Source organism: Protopterus annectens, chromosome 9.part0, assembly GCF_019279795.1.
Source record: "Protopterus annectens isolate FY-2018-M chromosome 9.part0, PAN1.0, whole genome shotgun sequence".
Classification (NCBI taxonomy): domain Eukaryota; kingdom Metazoa; phylum Chordata; order Ceratodontiformes; family Protopteridae; genus Protopterus; species Protopterus annectens.
The window spans coordinates 772,079-794,787 of NC_056743.1; the positions used below are offsets into that span (position 1 = coordinate 772,079).

General features: G+C 41.7%; 1 protein-coding gene across 1 annotated transcript in view; it reads right to left on the minus strand.

The window, feature by feature from the left end:
- Positions 1 to 22,709, minus strand: part of PPFIA1 (PTPRF interacting protein alpha 1) — a 2,891,353-nt gene that overhangs the window by 527,510 nt on the left and 2,341,134 nt on the right. Inside the window, exon 26 of the mRNA XM_044082514.1 lies at positions 833 to 1,008. Coding sequence (XP_043938449.1) covers positions 833 to 1,008 — 176 coding nt within the window. The remainder of the gene's footprint in view (positions 1 to 832; positions 1,009 to 22,709) is intronic.

Consider the following 22,709-nt stretch of genomic DNA (forward strand, 5'->3'; position numbering starts at 1 on the left):
GGCAAACTAGAAATGGTGCAAGAAGTCTCAGCGCTAGCAGGCATTTCTTTGATACATATATTTTACATTTCTGTCACATCACTGGAGCTGTGATACAGATAACATTTTACGTTATTGTTACATCACTACTGCTGCAATAAATATAACATTTTATGTTATTGTCACATCACTGGAGCTGTGATACATATAACATTTTACATTACTGTCACATCACTACTGCTGTGATACATATAACATTTTATGTTATTGTCACATCACTGGAGCTGTGATACATATAACATTTTACGTTACTGTCACATCACTACCACTGTGATACATAGAACATTTTATGTTATTGTCACATCACTGGAGCTGTGATACATATAACATTTTACATTACTGCCACATCACTACTGCTGTGATACATATAACATTTTATGTTACTGTCACATCACTACTGCCGCGATACATATAACAGTTTACATTGTCACATCACTACTGCTGCGATACATATAACATTTTACGTTATTGGCACATCACTACCACTGTGATACCTATAACATTTTACATTACTGTCACATCACTGGAGCTGTGATATAGAAATGGTGCAAGAAGTCTCAGCGCTAGCAGGCATTTCTGTGATACATATAACATTTTACATTACTGTTATCACTGGAGCTGTGATAGATATAACATTTTACATTACTGTCATCACTGGAGCTGTGATAGATGCAACATTTTACGCTGTCACATCACTACTGCTGCGATACATATAAAATTTTACATTTCTGTCACACCACTGGAGCTGTGATGCATAACAATTTTTATATTTTCACACTACAGCTGTTATTACCTGTGAAAGCTATCCACCATTTTAAGTTGGCCTCGAAGATCCTTTTTGGTCAAATGGTCCAGCATTCGAGCATCAACAAGGCATTCCATGAAGTAACTACGATACTGTGGCAATCCCAAACTAGGTAGCCATTCATTTCCTATCCATTCATGGTTCATGTCACCGTACGCTAAAGTCTACAAGATGCAAAATAAGTTTAAAAAATTACTCATCATATGAAAAGAAGAAAGCATATGCCAAAAGATACGCAGATGAGGTAAATATGTTGACATTTTACTTAGTAAACATGCAGTGACTACTAAAATAAGAAAGCAAACAGAAAAAGAAGGCAAATGCTGAAACATGGGAATTCTGATGCAACAGCCAGCTGCATAGCTTTTTTCACAGTCTGTGCCTAAAACATTAAAGAAATGTGGATTTTACTGTATTTCAAAGCTAAATAAAAAAACATCAGTAAAAGACATATCAACAAGAACATGACTAAATAATAAACATGAAAGAAATCATACTTATTGAACCAAAAATCCTCCAACTGAGAAACAAGCAAATGCACAGGACTGAGAAGGTGGTTTCGGAGGAAATCTTTTATTCCTGTTCTTCTAAAAAATCATGGATTCTACCTCCTATCAGTCTGTTCAATGTAACTCATGAAAACAAATTAAGAAAAATGATTTTTTCTGATTTCAAGGGAACTAGCAACATTAGACAGAGAACGACTAAACCAACATACTGCTTTCTGCACCTGCTTTTAACATTTCAAGTTTGACATGAAAAACAGGTAACAACTGCACACAATGGAGGGGAAATCAGAGGTCTTTGATGCAGGAAAAAAGGGAAAAGAACGTCAGCAGGCTTCCCTGAGAGGAGTGAAGGCCAAGAGGCAGAAACGTTTTACATTTCCATGACATCTTAAATTCATACACCATCTTTACAGAATGTAAACTCCTAAACCAGCTGGAGACAGAAAGCAAATACATTTTGCAATTTTGCCTTTTTTTTGCAAAGAAATGCCATCTAAACACTCATTTAGAATCAAATACATAGCAAAAGTCCTACATATGATGAAAATGATGGTCGGCCTTCTGACTAGAAAAAGAACAAATATGTTTACTTCCATTTTTAATTTGTGGAGACAAAGTAAAATCAAATTCAAAATGACTCGCCTAGTTTCTTTCTAGAATTCCTTCCTTACTGAGACAAAAATGAAGATGTCACAGATGTTCAAAAAGTCTGGAATACGGACTACTGTGGACTTTCTTAAAAAAATGTGTACACCATGAAGCAGACAGAAGAGACAGCATTCTACATAACGCTTATAAAACAATGCAATTATTTTCTTCATCACAATTATGCAATCTAAAGCTAGGAAAAAACTTTACTACTATTAGGACCTTTGCTCATCTTCCATTGAGAGCATTACCCATTTTTGTACCAAGTTTAAGACTCCTGTATTACACTTGTGTGTAATTTGCCTTTATTCCTCTGCATTATAAATCAAATGATCGCTTGGTAAATTATTTTACTCTGTCACTACATAGCTGATTAAAAGAGTGAATGTTTACACAAATTTTAACTTGTACCAACTATTCTGCTACAACTTATTTGCCTTTAATCAGCAACAACTATAAAACAGTGCTGGTCGATATGACGTTCCAATGCATTATGAAAATAAAGTCTGTAGACACATTCCCTACTTTTATTAGCAGTAGCAGAATAAGCAACATTAATTCTGGTTAACTTGAGCGTTGGAATAACTGGTTCTTGGCAGAGTGTCTTTTGACATTTAAGAAATATCAAAAATTCTTGCCTTGCAGTCAGGATTTCTGCCACAGACAGGACAAAACTAATGCATGGATAATCAGCAGCGGCTGTTCCTTAAACTAATTTAAGGCAATAGATTCTTCAAGTCTTCCCAACAGGTGACATCCAGGGGAGTGAAAGTACAGTTGTGTACCTAACATAAATGTAGATGTTCGAGTGTATTCACTGTTGCAGTTAGTACTCTTGGGTTATCCTGCTGGCAGGCTACCCGCAGTCGGCCAGAATTCCAAAGTCTAGGTCCGGCATCGGTTGCTGTCACCTCTTCCCTGACGTCAGTGCGCCAGGGGGATAAAAGATGCAGCCAACGCCATTTTCTTCAGTTTTTCTTGCCCCAGATGTCAGGTGCCCCAAAATTGGTAGGCTGAAAAATATGCCAATAAAAATGCATGCACAAAAATAACATTTCCTTCATCTACAAGCAAATACACCAAATAGGTTGCATAGGATAGAGAAGTGCAGTTAAGTCCCAGCAAAGAAAGGGGGATGGTGGGTGGGTAACCTGGACTGCAACAGTGAATACACTCGAACATCTACATTTATGGTAGGTACACAACTGTACTATGTTCATCGTGTTTCACTGTTGCAGTCATTACTCTTGGGTTGAATCCCAAAGCTGAGGATGGGTGGCTGGGCTAAATAGGATTAGGAGAGGCTATGAGGCCCTGCAGAATTGCAGTGGCAAAGCCTGCTCTGGACTTAGAGTAAAGAGGTAAGTGGTAGTGCTTTGTGAAAGTGTGCACTGAACTCCAAGTTGCAGACTCTAAGATATCTTTGGTTGGTACTCCTCTGAGGAAGGCTGCTGAAGTGGCTGCTGCTCTGGTAGAATTAGGCCTAATGCCCTTAGGCACTGATTTGCCATGTTGAAAATAGCAGAAACGCATGCAATGGCCTATCCATTTAGAAATAGTCTGTTCTGAGATAGCCTTTCCTTGTGATCCTGCAGCATATGACACTAAAAGTTGCTCAGTCTTTCTGAAAGCTTTAGTTCTGTCCAAGTAGAAGCGTAACTGCCTGTGTATGTCCAAAGAATGCAGAATTTTCTCACCCTTGTTCTGTGGATTTGGATAAAAGGTATGCAAGTGAATGGTTTGGTTGAGGGCCACACTGGACACCACCTTAGGCATAAATGTACGGTTTGTCCTCAGAGAAACCCTGTCTGGATGAAAAATGATAAAAGGTTCCACAGCCATGAGTGCTTGTAACTCAGAGACTCGCTTTGCAGAGGTTATTGCTAGGAGCAGAGCTGTTTTCCAGGATAAGAATTTTATATCTGCTGTTGATGCTGGCTCGAAAGGAGGCAGTGTGAGTTTTTCCAAAACATAACCGAGGTCCCAGGCCGGAATTGGTGCTCGCCTTGGAGGCCTAATGTTTTTGGCCCCTCTGAGGTACTGCCTTATTAAAGGATGAGAAAAGATAGGTGGTTCTGAATTGTAATGGGCTGAAATGGCAGAGGCATGAATCTTCATTGATGAGAAAGAAAGGCCATTGTTCAGCATCTCAGTTAGGCATTGTAAAATCTGAGGGATATTTGGTACACACGTGTCAATGCCTTGTTTCTGGTTCCAAGCACAGAATCTCTTCCATTTTTCTGCATAAGATTTTCTGGTACTGGGCCTCCTGGCCTCCAAGATAACATCCATAACAGCTTTTGAAAGAGGAGTGTTCTGAATGGCTACATTATCCGCCATGCTGAAAGATTTAAGGTCCTGAGTTGGCTGTGCAGGATCTGATTGTTTTGTTGAGTCAGCAAGTGAGAAGTTTGAGGCAATATCCATGCTGGACCTTGAGACAAGCTCTTTAGGATTGGGTACCAGTGCTGGCGTGGCCAGTCTGGTGCAATCAGTATCATTTTTGGCTTCTCTTGTCTGACCTTTAGGAGTACCTTGGGGAGGAGAGGCAGTGGAGGAAAGGCATATACTGTTAGATTTTTCCAGCTGAAGGACAGAGCGACCACTCTTTCCATGCTTGCTTGTGATAAATCCTTGTGCAAAATCTCTGCAATTGGCTGTTGTGAGGGGAGGCAAATAGATCTATGTCTGGGCATCCCCATTTCCTTTTTATCATGCTGAAGACTTGTGGATCCAGTTTCCATTCCTGGGGATCCATGAGGTTTCTGCTTAGTTCGTCTGCCAGAGTATTTGTTTTTCCTGGCAGGAATTGTGATAGCAGGTAAACTTGAAAAGCCAATGCTGTGCCCCATAAGGTCATTGCTTGTCTGCAGAGGGGGTAGGAATGTGTACCTCCCTGCTTGTTTATGTACCACATGACTGTAGTGTTATCTGTCTTTATCAGTATCTGTCCTGGATGAAGCAGGTCCTTGAAAGCTGTCAGGGCATTTTGAACAGCTAGCATCTCTTTTTGATTGATGTGAAGATGCATCTGGTTTGAAGGCCATGTGCCCTGAATACATTTTCCCGCCATATGGGCCCCCCAGGCATAATCTGATGCATCCGTTGTCAGTGTCTGTCTGGCTGTGGGTAAACTGAATGGCAGACCCTTGTTGTGGTGACAGGCATCTGCCCACCATCGAAACTCCTGTTGCAGGCAGGGAATGACTGCAATTACTGTCTCCAGGCTGTGGCAATGGTGAGTCCAAACACTTTTTGATACCATTGCAGTTTCCTCATATGCAGTCTGGCATATGGAATTAGTAGAATGCAATGAAACCCAAGGCCTGCAGGATTTTCCTTGCAGATAAGTAGGTTTTTGTTGCCAATTTCTTGAAGTAAGTAGTCAATTGCTTTTGTTTGTCTGGCGTGAGATAAGCCATCTGGGCAGTTGTATTTAAGCTTGCACCCAGGAATATTATCTCTTGAGAGAGCACTAGTTTTGATTTCTTTTCGTTTACTGTGTACCCTAGGCCAATAAGTAATCTTTTTACAAACGCCAGATGCTTTAGAAGGATGTCTTTGTTCTCTGCTTGAATTAGGCAATTGTCCAAGTAGGGGTATATTTGAATTCCTCTTTGTCTGCAAAACACAATTACTGGTGCCAGGCATTTTGTGAAGACCCTGAACACAGTAGATAAGCCAAAGGGCAGTGCAGAGAATTGGTAAAGCATTGAGCCAGCTATGAATCTATGGTATCTTCTTCAAGATTGTCTGATTGGGACATGCAGGTATGCCTCTTTTTAGGTCCAAAGTTACGAGCAAAGCCTTCTTGCCCAGCATGGGCAGTAGCTGCTGTAGAATCAACATCTTCAATTTTGGAACTTCCAGAAACGTATTGCGTATAGACAGGTCCAGTATTGGTCTCTAGGTTTTGTCCTTTCTGGGTACTAGGAAAGTCTGGAGTGAAATCCTTGCCCCTGCTCTTGTTGTGGTACTTGCTGAATGGCCCTCATGCCCGTGAGGGCTGTAATTTGTTTTTGTGCCTCTTCCCACTGATTGTGTGGTAGGTGTGGCATACCTTTTGACTTTGGTAGGGTGTGAAAATGGAATCTGTAGCCTTGGGACTCTATATTCAGGACCCATTTGTCTTGGGTATCCATTTGCCAATTTGATGAAAAAAGTGCTAGTTTTCTCCCTAAGGGGGCTGCCAAAAGAAAAGTGCTTGGATCTGGCAGAGGAATGTCATTGGGACCGTTTCCTGTAAGGTTGTGATTTGTCTTCTCCACTTTTGGAGGTAGGAGCACCCCACTGTTTAGGCCTGTAAGAGCATTGGGGCTGAGATCTGCCTCTGGGACGCCTGTATCTGCCTCTTTGTGGTCTGTCTGACACTGGAAAGGACCAGTTTTTAGAAGGCCAGTTCCTGCTACACCTGGGTGGCTGTACCTGTAAAAAAATCCTTGACTGTCTGCATGGATTTTGCTTTATCCTCCATTTTTTTCAACACCTCTTCTGCTTTAGTACCAAACAAAGTATCATGCTGTAATGGTGCATCTAATAATTTTGCTTTAACATGATCAGGCAGATTCTCTTCTTTTAACCAAGCATGCCTTCTAATAACTGAACCTGTAACAGCAGCCCTGCAAGAGGCCTCCAGTGAATCATAGCCACATTGCAAAGTATGTTTTCCCACTTGTTCAGCTGCATGCAATAAATCCTGCAATTCCTTGTTCTCTGAATATTCAGTATTTGTCAACAATTTCTGTTTAAGCAGTGACATTAAATATTGCTGATATTTAAGCATATGAAACTGGCAATTTAAAGCCCTTACAGCCAAGGTAGCAGAAGTGTACACTTTTTTCCCCCATCTGTCTAGAGCCCTAGAATCCCTATCAGAGGGGATAGAGTTTTTTTGCAGTGGAAGCTTTAACCCCTTTGGGATCCTGGGATACAGTTTCTGGGTCAGCAGCGGGGTTTTTATACAGGAATTTATGAGAATCCGGGACCCTGTAGTATCTGTCTGGCTTAGCAGGTGCAGGGGGTAAAGAGTCAGGGGACAGACCAGACTCTGAAAATACATCATCTACAATGTCTAGAACAGGTGGAATAGCAAGGGGTCTGTGCTGAGGAAGAAGCAGGAAGTCTCTGAGCCTTTTCTTAGATTCAGAATAATCTTGGCTCTCCCAGTGGAAATGCTCCTTCATGGTATGCAGGGTTTCCCCAAAAGAATAATCCTCAGGAGTAGAGGCTGAAGGAATGGATTCTTCAGCATCAGAATCCTCATAGGGAAGCATGGAGTAATCCTGTTCAGAAGAGGAATCAGAGGAAATAGAAACCTGATCAGAAGAATCATACTCTGTCTCTTGCCTAGGCCTCTTATCAGGAGGGGGATGGGAGCCCCTGATCAAAGTAATTAGGTCTTCGGCCATTTTTAGCATTTGATTTTTAGGCATTGAAGTCTGAGTAGGAGAATGCTGTACTTGTTTCTTTGTCTTTACAGTTGCTTTAGTCTTTGAAGCTGAAGATGGCTTAATATATAGTTGTGTAGGTCTGAAGGCACCCTCAGAAGCCGATGCCTGCTCAGCGGCTCCGGAACCATCTGAGGGAATGATTTCTGAGTGTCCAATACTGTGAGTATCCAGAGGCCCAGTCGGCTCCACGTGGGAGTCGGAAGCGGCCTGTGGCTCTGAGGTAGCGGACGCCAGGGGCTGCGAAATCACCTCACTGAGAACCGGCAAACCGGCGACTGGCCTGGCAGAAGCCTCGTCGTCAGTTTTGGACCTCGGATAGGTTCATAGGTAGGTACTAGGCTATCGGCCCAAGGGCCTATGTAAGCCTAGCCAACAAGGTTCCCTGGTTTATGCCACCCAAGAAAGTTATTTTCCTGTGCCACTGTCGAGCAGAGACACAGAAGTGATCCCCGGGATGTATTTCCTATTTCCCATCCACTCATCAAGATTTTTCTTGAAGAGTGCTAATGAAGAACTTTGCTTGACATAGATGGGTAGCCTGTTCCAGAGTATGGGAAGTCTCTGGGATAGGAATCTATCCCTCCATCATGTCCTGTTTATTGTGGTGGCAAGGTTTAGGTCCCTAGAGCATGTAGCTCGAAGGGATTGGGATTTCTTTAGGTGTAGCATGTCCAACAGCTCTGGGTTTGACATAGCTTTATATGTTAGGCAGAGATCACCTCTGAGTAGGCGACATGCTACAGAGTAAAGCTGGAGGTTTTTGAGGCGGTCAGTGTAGGGCATTTGTTTGAGTCCAGTAATCCTCTTTGTGAGGTAGTTCTGTGGCCTTTCCAGCTGCTACAGATGTCTTGTGAGGTACATTCCAAAAGGGGCGTTGTACTCTACAGTGGGTCTAATGAGTGTCGAGTAGAGGGGAACGATGACCTCTTTTTTCCTGGATGAGAACCCTTTTATGAGGTGTGTCACGTAGAAGGACTTCCTGACTACTGTGGCGATGGGACTATCAAAGGAGAGACTATCCACCTGGGTCCCAAGGTCTCTTATCACGCATTCGGTGTTAAGTAGATTGCTGCCTATGTGGTAGTTCATGGGTACAGAGGTTTTTACCAAAGGGGATGACACTGCACTTTTTGGCATTGAGCTTGAGGCCATGGCTCTGACAGCAGGCATCTGTCTCAGAGAGGCCCTTCTGTAGGATGTTCACATCATTTGGGGACTTAACTATGGCTCCTAGATGCCTCGGATGCCTATCCTTTTCCTTGTCCTTGCATTTTTTGTAAACTCCGATCGTCGGCTGTTCTGACGGCATTATATAATTAAATCTTCAGCCAAAGTAATGAAATGCAAAATCGAACAGACGCTTAATAGTGCATTGGTTAAATCTAGCACAAAACAGACAGCTAGCAACATTGTGATCAGGGCCTAGGCAAGGAATACAGTAAGAGTGAAAATCCTTATGGGGTACTTGCTTCCCACAAGAAATACAATTGTTAACTTTTTCTGACATCGGTTTGGAGCAAGAAAAAAAGTTTCCCCAATGGGGTACTTAGCTTTAAAGAAGACTTCGGTTCTGAAATTCGGATTTGAAAATCTCAGGAGTCGGCCGACCGGCACTTGCGAACTGCTTTTGCTTCAGGCACCGTGCGGCAAGAAAGACTGGAGAAAATGGCGTTGGCTGCATCTTTTATACCCCTGGCACACTGACGTTAGGGAAGAGGCGACGGCAACCGACGCCAGACCTAGACTTTGGAATTCTGGCCGACTGAGGGTAGCCTGCCAGCAGGATAACCCAAGAGTAATGACTGCAACAGTGAAACACGATGAACATCCATCACTTATGACGTCCTATTGAGTGGTGTGCATTGAAGATCAGATGTAGCTGACAGGCAACAACATGGACTGTATCAGCAGTGGCAGTTCCTCATCAGGGCAAAGGTAGAGACTGTTGATATCTGTGGCAGAAATTCCAATTGAGGATACTTTGAATGACAACAACATTCATTATCCTGATGTACTTCTATAGGCCAGTCTGGGTCTATGTAGTAGAAAAACTTTCACAACTGGCAGTTCCCCACACAAGACCCCTCAGGGGGATCCAGAGGCTGAGTCCCCACTGCCAGAGAAGCAGGGCCAGTCTGCTGCTGGGGAGACCAGATGGGTACAGGGTAGGAGGCAAAAAGATGTAGTAAAAAAAGGAAAAAATACTATCCTCAAATGTATAGGCTTCTTAAAACTTCACACCTCTCATAGATGTCCCATGAATTCTACTACATGCTCAAGGAAAGGGAGCAATCACTGAAGTCTGGAAACAATAACAGTACACTAGTATCCAATTCAGACACAACAAACTATGGAGTCGAACCAAAAGGGCATCAGAAGGCATAAATCCATCTGTCTTTTCAGCCTCTGCCTTCTAGAATTCAAAGTTATTTTGCAAAAAAAGTCAGTCACAGGCCACACTAAAATCAGTAATATATCTTTATTTATTTCCCTAAATAACCTTGCCAAGAATTCAGCAATACTTTACCAGCTTACTCATCCATTATTGTCTTACACCCTCACACTCTTGAACCATATATCCCACCATCTTCTCTCTGAAAAATATTCCAGTCTTTCCCCAGCACTGGCCCTTCTGGCTCCTGTGGAATTTATCGCTAGTTCATAAAACCTGAAGCAGCAGATACCCATATCTAAGCCACCTCTGCATTAGCAAACATTCATGAAGTATGAAAAGTGGCTATTAGTACACTCATCCCTAAAACCCATTAACCCACTAACATCCGATACCATCTCATAAGCTTCTGGCGGAAACGATCAGCAATAATCTCAGTGAGTTTATTTACACATGCAGGATACTTTCCTAACACATCAACAGAGCTTAATGAAGTACACAGACAGCCCTTAACACATTGAGAGGCACTACACTTGCGAACACCAACAAAACCATCTCACTGGAGCTCGGTTTACTAATTTCACTAAAGCATTTCACTCTCTCAACCATACCTTCCTTCGCAATTCCCTCACGCAATCCAGCTTTGCCCTCTCCACTAAACGATGGCTTTTCACCTACTTTATGAAAGATTAATTTCCTTTTAGAATTTGGGATTTGCCTAGCTACACATTTCCTTCAGGGTTCTGTGCTTGCTCCTATGTTCTTCAGCATCTTCATCAACTGGCGCCCTTGGACCTTCAACTTTCCACATTCATACTGATGATTTTGCCTTCTTTGATTATTCTCTCCAATACACTTCTATCAAACACAAACGTCCGTCCACCCTAAAGCAGCCATATCCATGGATAGCAGAGAAATAACTGACGAAAGTGATGCTCTGCAGTACTCTGCAAAGGTTAAACAAACACTCTTCCCCTTATCACTCCTCTTACAACAGACATACTCATTCCTTTAAACATCTAGGTCTTACACTTGAACTCTGCCTACACTTGTCACTACGTCTCAACAATGTTAAAGCTTAGGCAACTTCTAAAATGGCGACACGTTGAGCCGCAGCTTGATTAGAGCTTTCTTACTCTAAAAACTGAGAAATTGTTAAAAAGGCCAGTAAAAGTTATCAATTTAGGTAAAAATCCAGTTACTGGCTGGTAACCACACTGCCTGGATGTTGGCAAAAAATGTTTGGAAAAGGTTAAGAAAAATCATCTAAAAAAACTAGAAAAGAAAGTTCTGACTGTGGAGAACCTTGACGCTTTCCATCAAAAAGTTCAAGTTTCAGCTTTGGCTTAGGAAATGGCTTCCAGTAAGTTAGAGCAAAAAATAAATAAATTTACTCAGAGGTGATTAAAATAAGCAAGATGCTGGAGTAACACAAAGTCAAATGACAAAAGGCCGGAAAGAATAAAAGAAGGTTTACGTAGCTATTCAGACAAGCTAATGAAACTATAGAAATCAGAGACTGAAATAAAACAAAAACTGGCTAACTGTATAGTATCTCAAGAACGGTTTCAAAAAATAGTTAGAAGGCACAGCAAGCAGAGAAAACCTGATGTTTTCTGCTGTATCAGAGAAAATGGAAGGAAAAGCCAGCATTTATTTTTTATGAAAGTACAAATGACCAACTGGACTTCCTTCCATACTACGATTTGTTAAAAGAGAGCACACTGTGTGCATGCACCAAATCTGGCCATGAGAAAGTACCCAAGACCTATCTACAATAATAAAGATGCCTAGACAACTCAGTCGGTAAAGATCACATTTTTAATTTGAAGGTGTAGGGTTCATGTCCCTGTTCAGGGACTTTTCATTTTTCACACTGTCTTTTTTAATTTCTCCAAGTCTTTTGGGTTTCTAATATTCCTAAGTCAAACTACGATTAAAGTTCATGAAATTAGTATTGTTTCAATCACTGATGTCAGCCAGCCAGTGCTCTTCGCAGCACCCGTAATGTGTCCAGTAATGACGACTCTTGCAATTTGTACGGGGTTAGATGGATTGATAACATATCCAGATATCTGAAAATTCTTTTTTATAACACCTGCTGCTCCTGCTACTACTGGAACTGTCTGGGTATCTTTCTTCCACATGGCTCTTATTTCTGCCTGCAGCTCCTGATATTTTATGACTTTGTCTCTCTCTGGATGCAAGACACTGTAGTCACTGGGTGTGGCAATTGCAATGATCAATGCTACTTTTGTCTTCTTTTCTTGGACCGCTATATCCGGTTTTCTAGCATCTATCTATTGAACTATCGGTAATGGGTGATCTCATGTGATATAAACCATCATTTTCTATGATGCTTTGTGGCTCGTTTCCAGTGTTTTTTAGCCACTTCAATAACACAATATTCGCACAATCCCCAGTGTAACAGTCTTGCCACATTATTATGCCTTTCAGTATACATTCTTTCTGCCATTAGTGTGTCGCAACCAGCAAGAAGGTGTGCTACTGTTTTCAATTCAGTTTTTCAAAACCTACATTTGTCTGTTTCTCCCACATGTTCAATGGACTTTGTAAACCAGCGTGTAAGTAGCCCACTATCTTGGGCTGCCAATATTAACCTTTCATTTCTTGGTTTGACTTCGCCTCTCCTTAACCATTCCTGTGTTTGTTCCTGATTAACATGAGGCTCTTCCAGAAGTTTTTAATACTTGCAACCATAGCCGGCCTTAGGCATAGGCCAACTAGGCAGCTGCCTAGGGCACCGCTCTAGCAGGGATGCTCTTTCAGTGTTTATTTGGTGTAGGTAGACCAGGATGGGGGCACTGGGTGGTGTGGTGGGGAGCACCATGGAGCCGTTTTGCCTAGGGAACCAGTTGACCTAAGGCTGCTACTGCTTGCAACTATATATTTTTTCCACATTTCCTGCTTTTGGCACATTCAGTTGCTGCCTGGTTTTTATCCACTTCTGGTTTGATTTCCATTCCTGCTTGACGTTGATATGCTTCTGCTAGATTAACCAGAGATGTCATCTTAGATTTATTCTCCACATGTTTCAAAACTTTCACTACATTTGGATCTTGTGAGGTCAGCAGATATGTGTGGAGTCCCACGATTGCAGATCTATACATCCAGTTTCAAGGAGGCCCATCCCTCCTTCGGAACGGGGAATATATAACCTTCATATACACTGATTTTTATAAATCATTTGGTGAGCATGAAGCATTTTTCTTATTTTAATATCCAATCTATCCAACACTATTTGGGGCCAGTCAATCACTCCAAAACTGTAAATTAGGACAGGAAGAGCAAATTGATTTACAGCTTGAATCTTGTTCCTAGATGTCAATGCTGTTCTCAGGATTAATTTAATTTTCTGAAGTATTCCTTACTGAGTTTTATTCACATTTGTTCATGTTTTATTGCTGATCCTTCATCAGTTCCCAAGTATGTATACACTCCCTCTTGCTCAAGTTCCTTTACATCACATTCTTGTTCCAAACTGATGTTTTCCTGATGCTGCAGTTTTCATTTTTTAAAGGTTGCTTTTGCACATTTATCAAGACCAAATGACATTCCAATATCATCTGAAAAAGTTTTGACAACCTGCAGCTGTGCTTTCAATTCCTTATCTGATGAGCTATACAGTTTTAAATCATCGACAAAGAGAAGATGAGAAGTCATTAGACTTTGTTGTTTTCTAGGAGCCAAATTGTAGCCATGACCTAAGCTGTTACATAAACAGCTTAATGGATTAATGGCAAGGCAGAATAGCAACGGTGACAGAGAGTATAAACCTTTTTATCCCATCTATCCAGCGCCCTGGAGTCTCTATCAGAAGGGGTAGGATTTTTAGCAGTAGAAGCCTTAATGCCCTTGGGCCCCTGAGAAATGGTTTCTGGATCTGCAATAGGATTTTTGAAAAGGAACCTGTGGGACTCGGGAACCCTGTAGTAGCTGTCAGGTTTACTAGGAGCTTCAGGCAGGGAATCAGGGGCCATATTGGATTCCGAAAACACATCAATAACAATGTCTAGTACAGGAGGTATAGCCAAAGGCCTATGCTGAGGTAGAAGGAGGAAATCCCTAAACCTCTTTTTTGAATCAGAAAATTCCTGACTTTCCCAGTGGAAATGCTCCCTTAAGGTATGTAAAGTTTCCCCAAAAGAAAAGTCCTCAGGGGAGGATGCAGAGGGAATGGAATCTTCTGCATCAGAATCCCCATAAGTAGGTATCGACAAATGCAGGTCATTGAAGAATCAGAAGAAACAGAGTTCTGGTCAGACGATTCATAGTCATACTCAGCCCTAGACCTCTTAGAAGGGGGGGGGGTTGACTACCCCTGATTAGAGTAAGATCTTCAGCCATTTTGATAATTTGTTTTATAGGCATAGGGGCCTGAACCTGTGGTCTGGGCTTCGGTTTATTTAGACATAGATCGAGATTTAGGCCTTAGTATAGAAGGTGGAGTCGGTTTAATATGCAAGTCTGTAGGCCTGAATACACCCTCAGAAGCCAGTGCTTGCACAATGGCTCCAGACCCATCCATGGTAGAGATATCTGCGGGTTCCATAGGTGAAGCATCTCATGGCATACCAGACTCCTATCTCAGTAGAGGCCTGCGACTCAGAAGTAGCAGGTATCAGGGGCTGCAAAAGCACCTCACTGAGTACCGGCGAACTGGCAACTAGCTTAGGAGAAGCGTCGCCGGCAGTTTTGGACCTCGACGGCCTGTCTCTGTATTTTTCTTTGTGTTTTTTCAGAATTCCGGTAGCCGGATGGCTAACCAATGTCATTTCTGGATAATTAAACCGAGAAACAAAATATTTAGAGGCAAAAATGTACCGACGATGGATAGTGTGCTGATTAAATAAAGCACAAAACCGACAACAAGGTACGTCGTGGTCAGGGCCTAGGCAAGGAATACAGTACAAATGAAAATGTTTGTGAGGTATTTGCTTTCCACAAGTAATGCAATTATTAACTTTTACTGACATCGGTAAGGAGCAAGAAAAAGTTTCCCCAATGGGGTACTTAGCTTTAAGTTAAGACTTCGGTTCTGAAACTTGAAAACAAAAATTTCAGGAGTCGGCCGACCGGCACTTGCGAACTGCTTCTGCTTTGGGCACCGCACGGCAAGAAAGACGGATGTAAAGGCGTCGGCTGCATGTTTTATACCCCTGATGACCTGATGTCATCAAAGAAGGGACAGCAACCGACGCAGGACCCAAGACTTTGTTAATCAGGCCGACTGACGGCAACCTGCCAGCAGATTACCTGAATGTAATGACTGCAACAGTGAAACACGAAGAACATCTAGTGACCAACGGTATCACAAACACTGACCCCATAGAAATAGCAAACGTGCTAGCAGATAGGCTTGGCAAAAATTTCACCCCTTAGCCCCTCCAAACCTATCACAAACCTTCCCCTTACCATACACACCTGAAGAACAGGTCATCATAGCCTTGTCCATGGCAAAAACACAGCCTCTATGGGACCAGATAGCATCTCAATCTGTCTTCTAAACAGACTAAAACATGAACTAGCATCACCACTAATTACCCTTTTCAATCACAGTATAATCACAGGCTTTGTTCCTGCAGAACAGAGAACAGCAACAGTTATTCCCCTCCACAAAGGTGGCCTAGTAACAGAACCAAGGAATTACAGACCATATGCCTGACCATCCTCATCTGTAAGGCCATAGGACGTATCACTATGGACCTCATAAATAAAGACATAGGTGACTTCCAAACTCTGGATCCTACCCAAGTCGGCTTCATCAAGGGCTCATCCTGCCTGTTAAATTTTGTGGATGTTTTCGAAAATGTGACCAGGGCCACTGATGAGGGTAAATCTGTGCACACAGCATACCTCGACTTGGCAAGGGCTTTTGACACAATCCCACACCCAGATATTAACAAAAAACTTAGCAAACTGAATGTAAACCCCCTTCGTTGTAAGATGGGTTGCTAACTGGTTCACAAACCAGACACACATCATCAAAGTGGGTGACTCCACATCAAGTAGCAGACCTGGTACCAGCAGGGTGCCACAGGGGTTAGTGCTGGGCTGCCTACTGTTTGGTATACACTTCTCAGAAGTTCAGGTCAAAACTAAGGTTTTGTGGCTGACAAAGTTTGCAGACAACTACAAATTAAATGCAATTATTGAATCCCCAAATTATGTCAGTATACTTCAGGATGGTCTTACGCAGATCATCAACTGGTATCTTAGTCATGGTTTCAAACTTGAATGCAAAGAAATGCATCATCATTCCCATTGGTAAAGACAAAGCTCCCTCACACTATCAAATCAACAATACCCTAAGTACCCACAAAGTAGTAAGAGACCTAGGATCACAAGTTGACGGCGACTTCAACCACCATCTGTCTGCTGTAGTAAGGAAGGCTTTCAAAGTACTACATTTGATTAGTAAAGGCATTGCTTCGAGTGCAAAAGAGGTTATAGCCACTCTATACTCTGTACCAATCCAGCCCATAAATGAGTATAACACTTTGTTCAGCATGCATCGTACAAAGCAACAGCAGCAATTGGAGAAACCTCACAGGTTTCTAACAAAAATGATCAAGGGACTCCATCACATGCTATACAATGACTGACTAAAGTCCCTGTTACTATACTATGTATCACATAGACTTCTTAGGGGAGGACTTATACCTGTCTTACAGAGCAATCTCAGACTCAAACCTAATGAACTTGCTGCATATCCATAAATCACTAGGGCTACCCATTCCAGGGACCTGAAAATGGACTGCGACTTAAATAGGACATGCTGGAGGGACAGATTTAGATTTATCTCCCAACAACTGCCGCATCTTTTGAATAGGCTACCTATTCATGTGAAACAGAGCACCTTTACGACACTGTTCAAGAGGAACCTGGAAGAGTGGATGGGGCACCATAAATTCTTACTGGGAATAGCGCCCACAACCCTCCTGGACATAGGCAGTCATTACTGAATACACTCGAGTATTATCTCATCTAATATTTCTATGGTATTACACTGGGATGAAATGGCTAGGCTTGAAATGAGCTATGGGTAAACAGCCTAGTAATCTCCTATGATCCTAAAAACTGCTCCTGACAAAACTGTGACAGAAGGGAAGGATGTTACAAATTGGGAACACCAGAGTGTTTGTGAAAAAAATGATTACTTGTTGCCCACCAAAAAGCCCAGGAGCTAACTAAAAGAACCAGCAGTATCCTAGACTTGAACCAGGAACTGGTACTGAGATGACTACGGGAAAGACCAGCAACAATGTAAAATGAGGTAATTTGGGAGAAATGTAAAGGACCAATGGTTTTGTAAGGGGAAGTGGTTGAAAAAGACTTGAAGTTTGTTGACTGTTAAACTATTAGGAAAACTCTAAAGCATAAACCCAACGCATCAATTAATGTTTGGAAGAACACTACAAGGACTATAGAAGAAAATACAAAGTGTATTTTCATATACTTGTATAAAAATGTCATGATGTAAACTGCATGCCATTTTGTAAGGCAGTTCACAAGACTATACATTCAGAGGTATTTTACATTTGAGGTGGAGTTTTATTGGTGACTGCTGTTTATATACTAGTGATATTAAAGTTGGACAGCACTTTTTCATTGTAATGTAAAGCTTTACACTGCAAAAAGGTTAAGAAAGACTGTAAAGAAGCAAGGTAAAGTTAATGTAATGTTGTGATCTTGAATTGCTAGGAGAGAGTGCAAAAGTGTATCAATAATATTAGTTGTAGAATTAAAAGATAGCAATTATCCCTGTTTTATAGAACATGATGTCTAGACTAATATTAGTTTGATTAGGAAAAACTTGTCTATAGCTTACTTAACCCTTTCTCACATTTGCAAAGTTATTACCTGTTAATTTTCTATTAGTACCTGTTTTTCACTGGAGACGCACAACAAAAAAATGCAAGTAATTTACAATGAAAGGTCTGACCAGTGTTTTCAGAGTGAAATCTACAAGGGTTCTTTTCTTGTATTTGCAAGCTTACTAGATTTTTTTTCCCATTAGCAAATGTTTTTCACTGGAAACAGAGTAGGCTCGTGCAAGAAATTAATCAGAAAGGATCTTCTGAATTGTGTCATCTGACTAGAGGGATACTGGCAAGCAGTAAAATGTGAAAGTTTGAAAACTATGGTATGTGAATAGTTACACAAGTAGCTGCCCCCACAGCTTGTACATTAACGCACTGAGTATCTTCTTCTTCTTTCGGCTGTTCCCATTAGGGGGTCGCCACAGTGGATCACCTGTTTCTGCATCTTGCTCTGTCACACCAACCACCTGCATGTCCTCTCTCACCACATCCATAAACCTTATCTTAGGCCTTCCTCTTTTCCTGTTAGCTGGTAGCTTCATCCTTAGCATCTTTTTCCCAATATACTCTGCATCCCTTCTCAGCACATGTCCAAACCAACTTAATCTTGCCTCTCTGGCTTTGTCTCCAAACCTTCCAACCTGGGCTGACCCCCTAATATACTTATTCCTAATCCTGTCCACCCTCGTCACACCCAGTGCAAATCTTAACATCTTTAACTCTGCCACATCCAGCTCAACCTCCTGCCTTTTTGTCAATGCCACTGTCTCCAACCAGTATAACATAGCTGGTCTCACTACCCTCTTGTAGACCTTCCCTTTCACTCTTACAGGTACTCTGTCACAAATCACTCCTGACACTCTTCTCCACCCACTCCATCCTGCCTGTACTCTCTTCTTCACCTCTCTTCCAGACTCACTGTTACTCTGAACTACTGACCCCAAGTATTTAAACTCATCCACCTTGGCCACCTCTACTCCTTGCATCCTCACCATTCCTCTATCCTCCCTCTCATTCACACACACATATTCTGTCTTAGTCCTGCTGACCTTCATTCCTCTTCTCTCTAGAGCATATCTCCATCTCTCCAGGGTCTCCTCCACCTGTTCCCTACTCTCACTACAGATCACAATGTCATCTGCAAACATCATAGTCCATGGGGACTCCTGTCTGATCTCGTCTGTCAACCTGTCCTTCACCATTGCAAAGAAGAAAGGGCTCAGAGCTGATCCTTGATGTAACCCCACCTCCACCTTAAATGCATCCCTCACTCCCACCGCAGACCTCACCGCTGTCACGCTACCCTCGTACATATCCTGTACCACTCTTGCATACTTCCCTGACACTCCCGACTTCCTCATACAATACCACAACTCCTCTCTAGGCACCCTGTCATATGCTTTCTCCAGGTCTACAAAAACACAATGCAACTCCTTCTGACATTCTCTGTACTTCTCCATCAACACTCTCAGAGCAAACATCGCATCTGTACTGCTCTTTCCCAGCATGAAACCATACTGCTGTTCACTAATCATCACATCCCTTCTTAACCTAGCTTCCACTACTCTTTCCCATAACTTCATGCTGTGACTGATCAATTTAATCCCTCTGTAGTTACTACAGCTCTGCACATCACCCTTATTCTTAAAAATCGGTACCAAAAACACTTTTTCTCCATTCCTCAGGCATCCTCTCACATTCCAGGATTTCATTAAACAATCTGGTTAAAAACTTCACTGCCATTTCACCTAAACACCTCCATGCTTCCACAGGTATGTCATCTGGGCCAACAGCCTTTCCATTCTTCATCCTCTTCATAGCCGTCCTTACTTCTTCCTTGCTAATCCATTGTACTTCATGATTCACTGTCCCTACATCATCCAACCTTCTCTCCCTCTCATTCTCTTCATTCATCAACCCTTCAAAGTACTCTTTCCATCTCCTCAACACACTCTCCTCACTTGTGAGTATGTTTCCCTCATTATCCTTTATCACCCTTACCTGCTGCACATCTTTCCTAGCTCGGTCCCTCTGTCTAGCCAATCGGTACAGGTCCTTTTCTCCCTCCTTAGTGTCCAACCTTTCATACAACTCTTCATATGCCTTATCCTTAGCCTTCGCCACGTCTCTCTTTGCCATGCACCTCATCTCCTTATACTTCTGTCTACTTTCTTCATCTCTCTGACAATCCCACTTCTTCTTTGCCAACCTCTTTCTCTGTATACTCTTCTGTACTTCCTCATTCCACCACCATGTCTCCTTGTCGTCCTTCCTCTGTCCAGATGTGATACCAAGCACCTTTCTAGCCATCTCCCTTACTAGCTCCGCTGTAGTTACCAAGCTATTTGGTAACTCTTCACTGCCACCCAGTGCCTGTCCTTAACTCATCCCTAAACTCCACCTCACAATTACCCTTTTTCAATTTCCACCATTTGATCCTTGGTGCTGCCCTCACACTCCTCCTCCTCTTCTTGATAACCAATGTCATCCTACAAACCACCATCCTATGCTGCCTAACTACACTTTCTCTGGCCACCACTTTACAGTCTCCAATCTCCTTCAAACTGGCCCTCCTACATAAGATATAATCCACCTGTGTGCATCTTCCTCCACTCTTGTATGTCACCCTATGCTCCTCCCTCTTGTTAAAATACGTATTCACCACAGCCATATCCATCCTTTTCGCAAAATCCACTACCATCTGACCTTCTGCATTCCTTTGTTTAACACCATACCTACCCATCACTTCCTCATCCCCACTGTTCCCTTCACCAGCATGCCCATTGAAATCTGCTCCAATCACCACTCTCTCACCCTTGGGTACAGTCATCATCACTTCATGAATATAACAGTGTTAAATTTAGTTTATTTGAGGGTAGACAATGTGCTTTTTTAAGGCTAAAAGTTAAAGTTTACTGAAAGCATGCAAGTTGTTTTTCACATCTAAGAGGGGAACAGAGGTAAGATAAGGATCTTGACTTTAAAACAGATAAAGCCTGTGGGTACAGCCATTGATGTGGGGCAACTATTTCTAGTTGGATTAAACTTCCTTTCTGGAAAGTGCATATAGTACTATGTGTTTTATTTGAAGTAAAAGCAGTAGCTGGTTTTGAAAACTAATTTAGTTTTTTTCTTTCTTCAGTGTATTTACCAAAGTGAAAGTCTGGTAAAATGTGAGATAGGTTCAAACAGTGATGATAAAAAGCAACTACATACAATATCAGCCTGCCAAACAGTGTGTGCATGAATGCTCCCAGTTGTAAATATATATTCAAAAGACTTGTTATGTATGATACATGACAGCAACAACTTTTTATCAGAGTGATTGCATTCTAAATATTATCAAGGAATGTAAATGCTTTGCAGGTATAGACAAAAAAAACAAAGAGTAGTGAATTATGTTAGGCTTAGGTTGTAGTTATAAAGAAATGCAGAGTGCAAATAACAACAGCACAGGAAATGCACATACCACTCAACAGTACAGATTTTCGCACTATGTCCAGATTTTTGCCTCATATTTTTGACACATTTTTCATAAAACTGTGGCTTTCTGGCAAATAAGTTGCAAATCATTAAAGACTGAAGTTAGAAAATAATGACAAACATTTGAGTTTCAGACTTCACACCCTTCAGCAAAATCATGTGAATGCAAAACCTGTTATTCTATCAACTTTATCAGTTTGTAAGAGAAATATTTAAAATTGCCCCTAATTTTGGTGTCTGTCCCATTTTTATTTATAGCTTTGTCCAGATTTCTTGCTCTAAGAGGTTGAGAGGTGTAACTTCAACAATAATAAGCCTGTGAATTTCAGTAAGAAAGTACTTCAGGATGGACATTCAGAAGAATAGTGGGGACAAAGAAAAGGTGAAGTATTAATACTGACTGTGAATACATACATGTGAATAGTGACAAAAGATGAAAAAACAACAACAAAAGACTTAAGACAGTAAGGTGTTACTGGCAGGGGAGAAGGATTATGCTGGCATTTACTTATATTCCACCTAATACCACTACTATGGAGCTTTGGATAATTTGGGGAGAAATAAGTTTTCAGTAGGCATTACTACTTATGGTTAGAGATTAGAATCTGATTTACAATAGTGAGGTAGTTTCAGTGGGGACCTAGAAGTGAAAAATTAAAAAAAGAGAGCAGATTTATGGAGATGTATATAAGAATAGTTCTTACTGAAGATGTGAATATATTAGCCGAAGTGAGACAAGTTTAGTCTATTTCACACTACAGAATAACTGGGCTATATTGGGCAGAAATTATATTTCATGGGAGCAATAATTGAAAGCATCAAGACACACCAAATAATGTCATGTAGCGCAGCAATAAAAACTAAATAAAGATGTACTGTACACAAGCATTGCCTACTTATTTGTTAAAAAGGAGGAATTTGTAAAATGCAGAGCCATCAGGGAAGATGTACATTTCTTCAGAGGATACCTTGCGAGTGGGATAAAAATGAAAAGGAGTTTAAAAAACATGGCATAAACAAGTGAGAGAGACACAAGACGTACTAGGAATTATTTACAAGGGCTGACAGACTGCTGAAGAAGGATAATCTCAACAACTTGAGCAACTGCAGAGTGCTAAAGGGAAAAGGGAACCCTTGGAATAATATCCATAAATCAGTACGGAGAGCATCGACATCTGTGCAGTGACAGAAACCAGAGAGCACCCCAGCACTACCAGGCTATACCTCATATCATGCGTCATAAATCAGTACGGAGAGCATCGACATCTGTGCAGTGACAGAAACCAGAGAGCACCCCAGCACTACCAGGCTATACCTCACATCATGCTTTTCGGCCCCAAAACCCGAACCGAACCAGAAAAGGAGGGGGAGTTTCTATATTTATCAAGGATATCCACACCTCCAGGTTAGTGGCATTGCACGAAGTATCGGAGACCATCCATGTGCAACTGACAGTGAGCAAGACTGCTTTTCAGTTTATAGCATCCTACAGACCACCCTCTCAAAGTCAGGAATCCCACTCAGCTTTCCTGAAATATT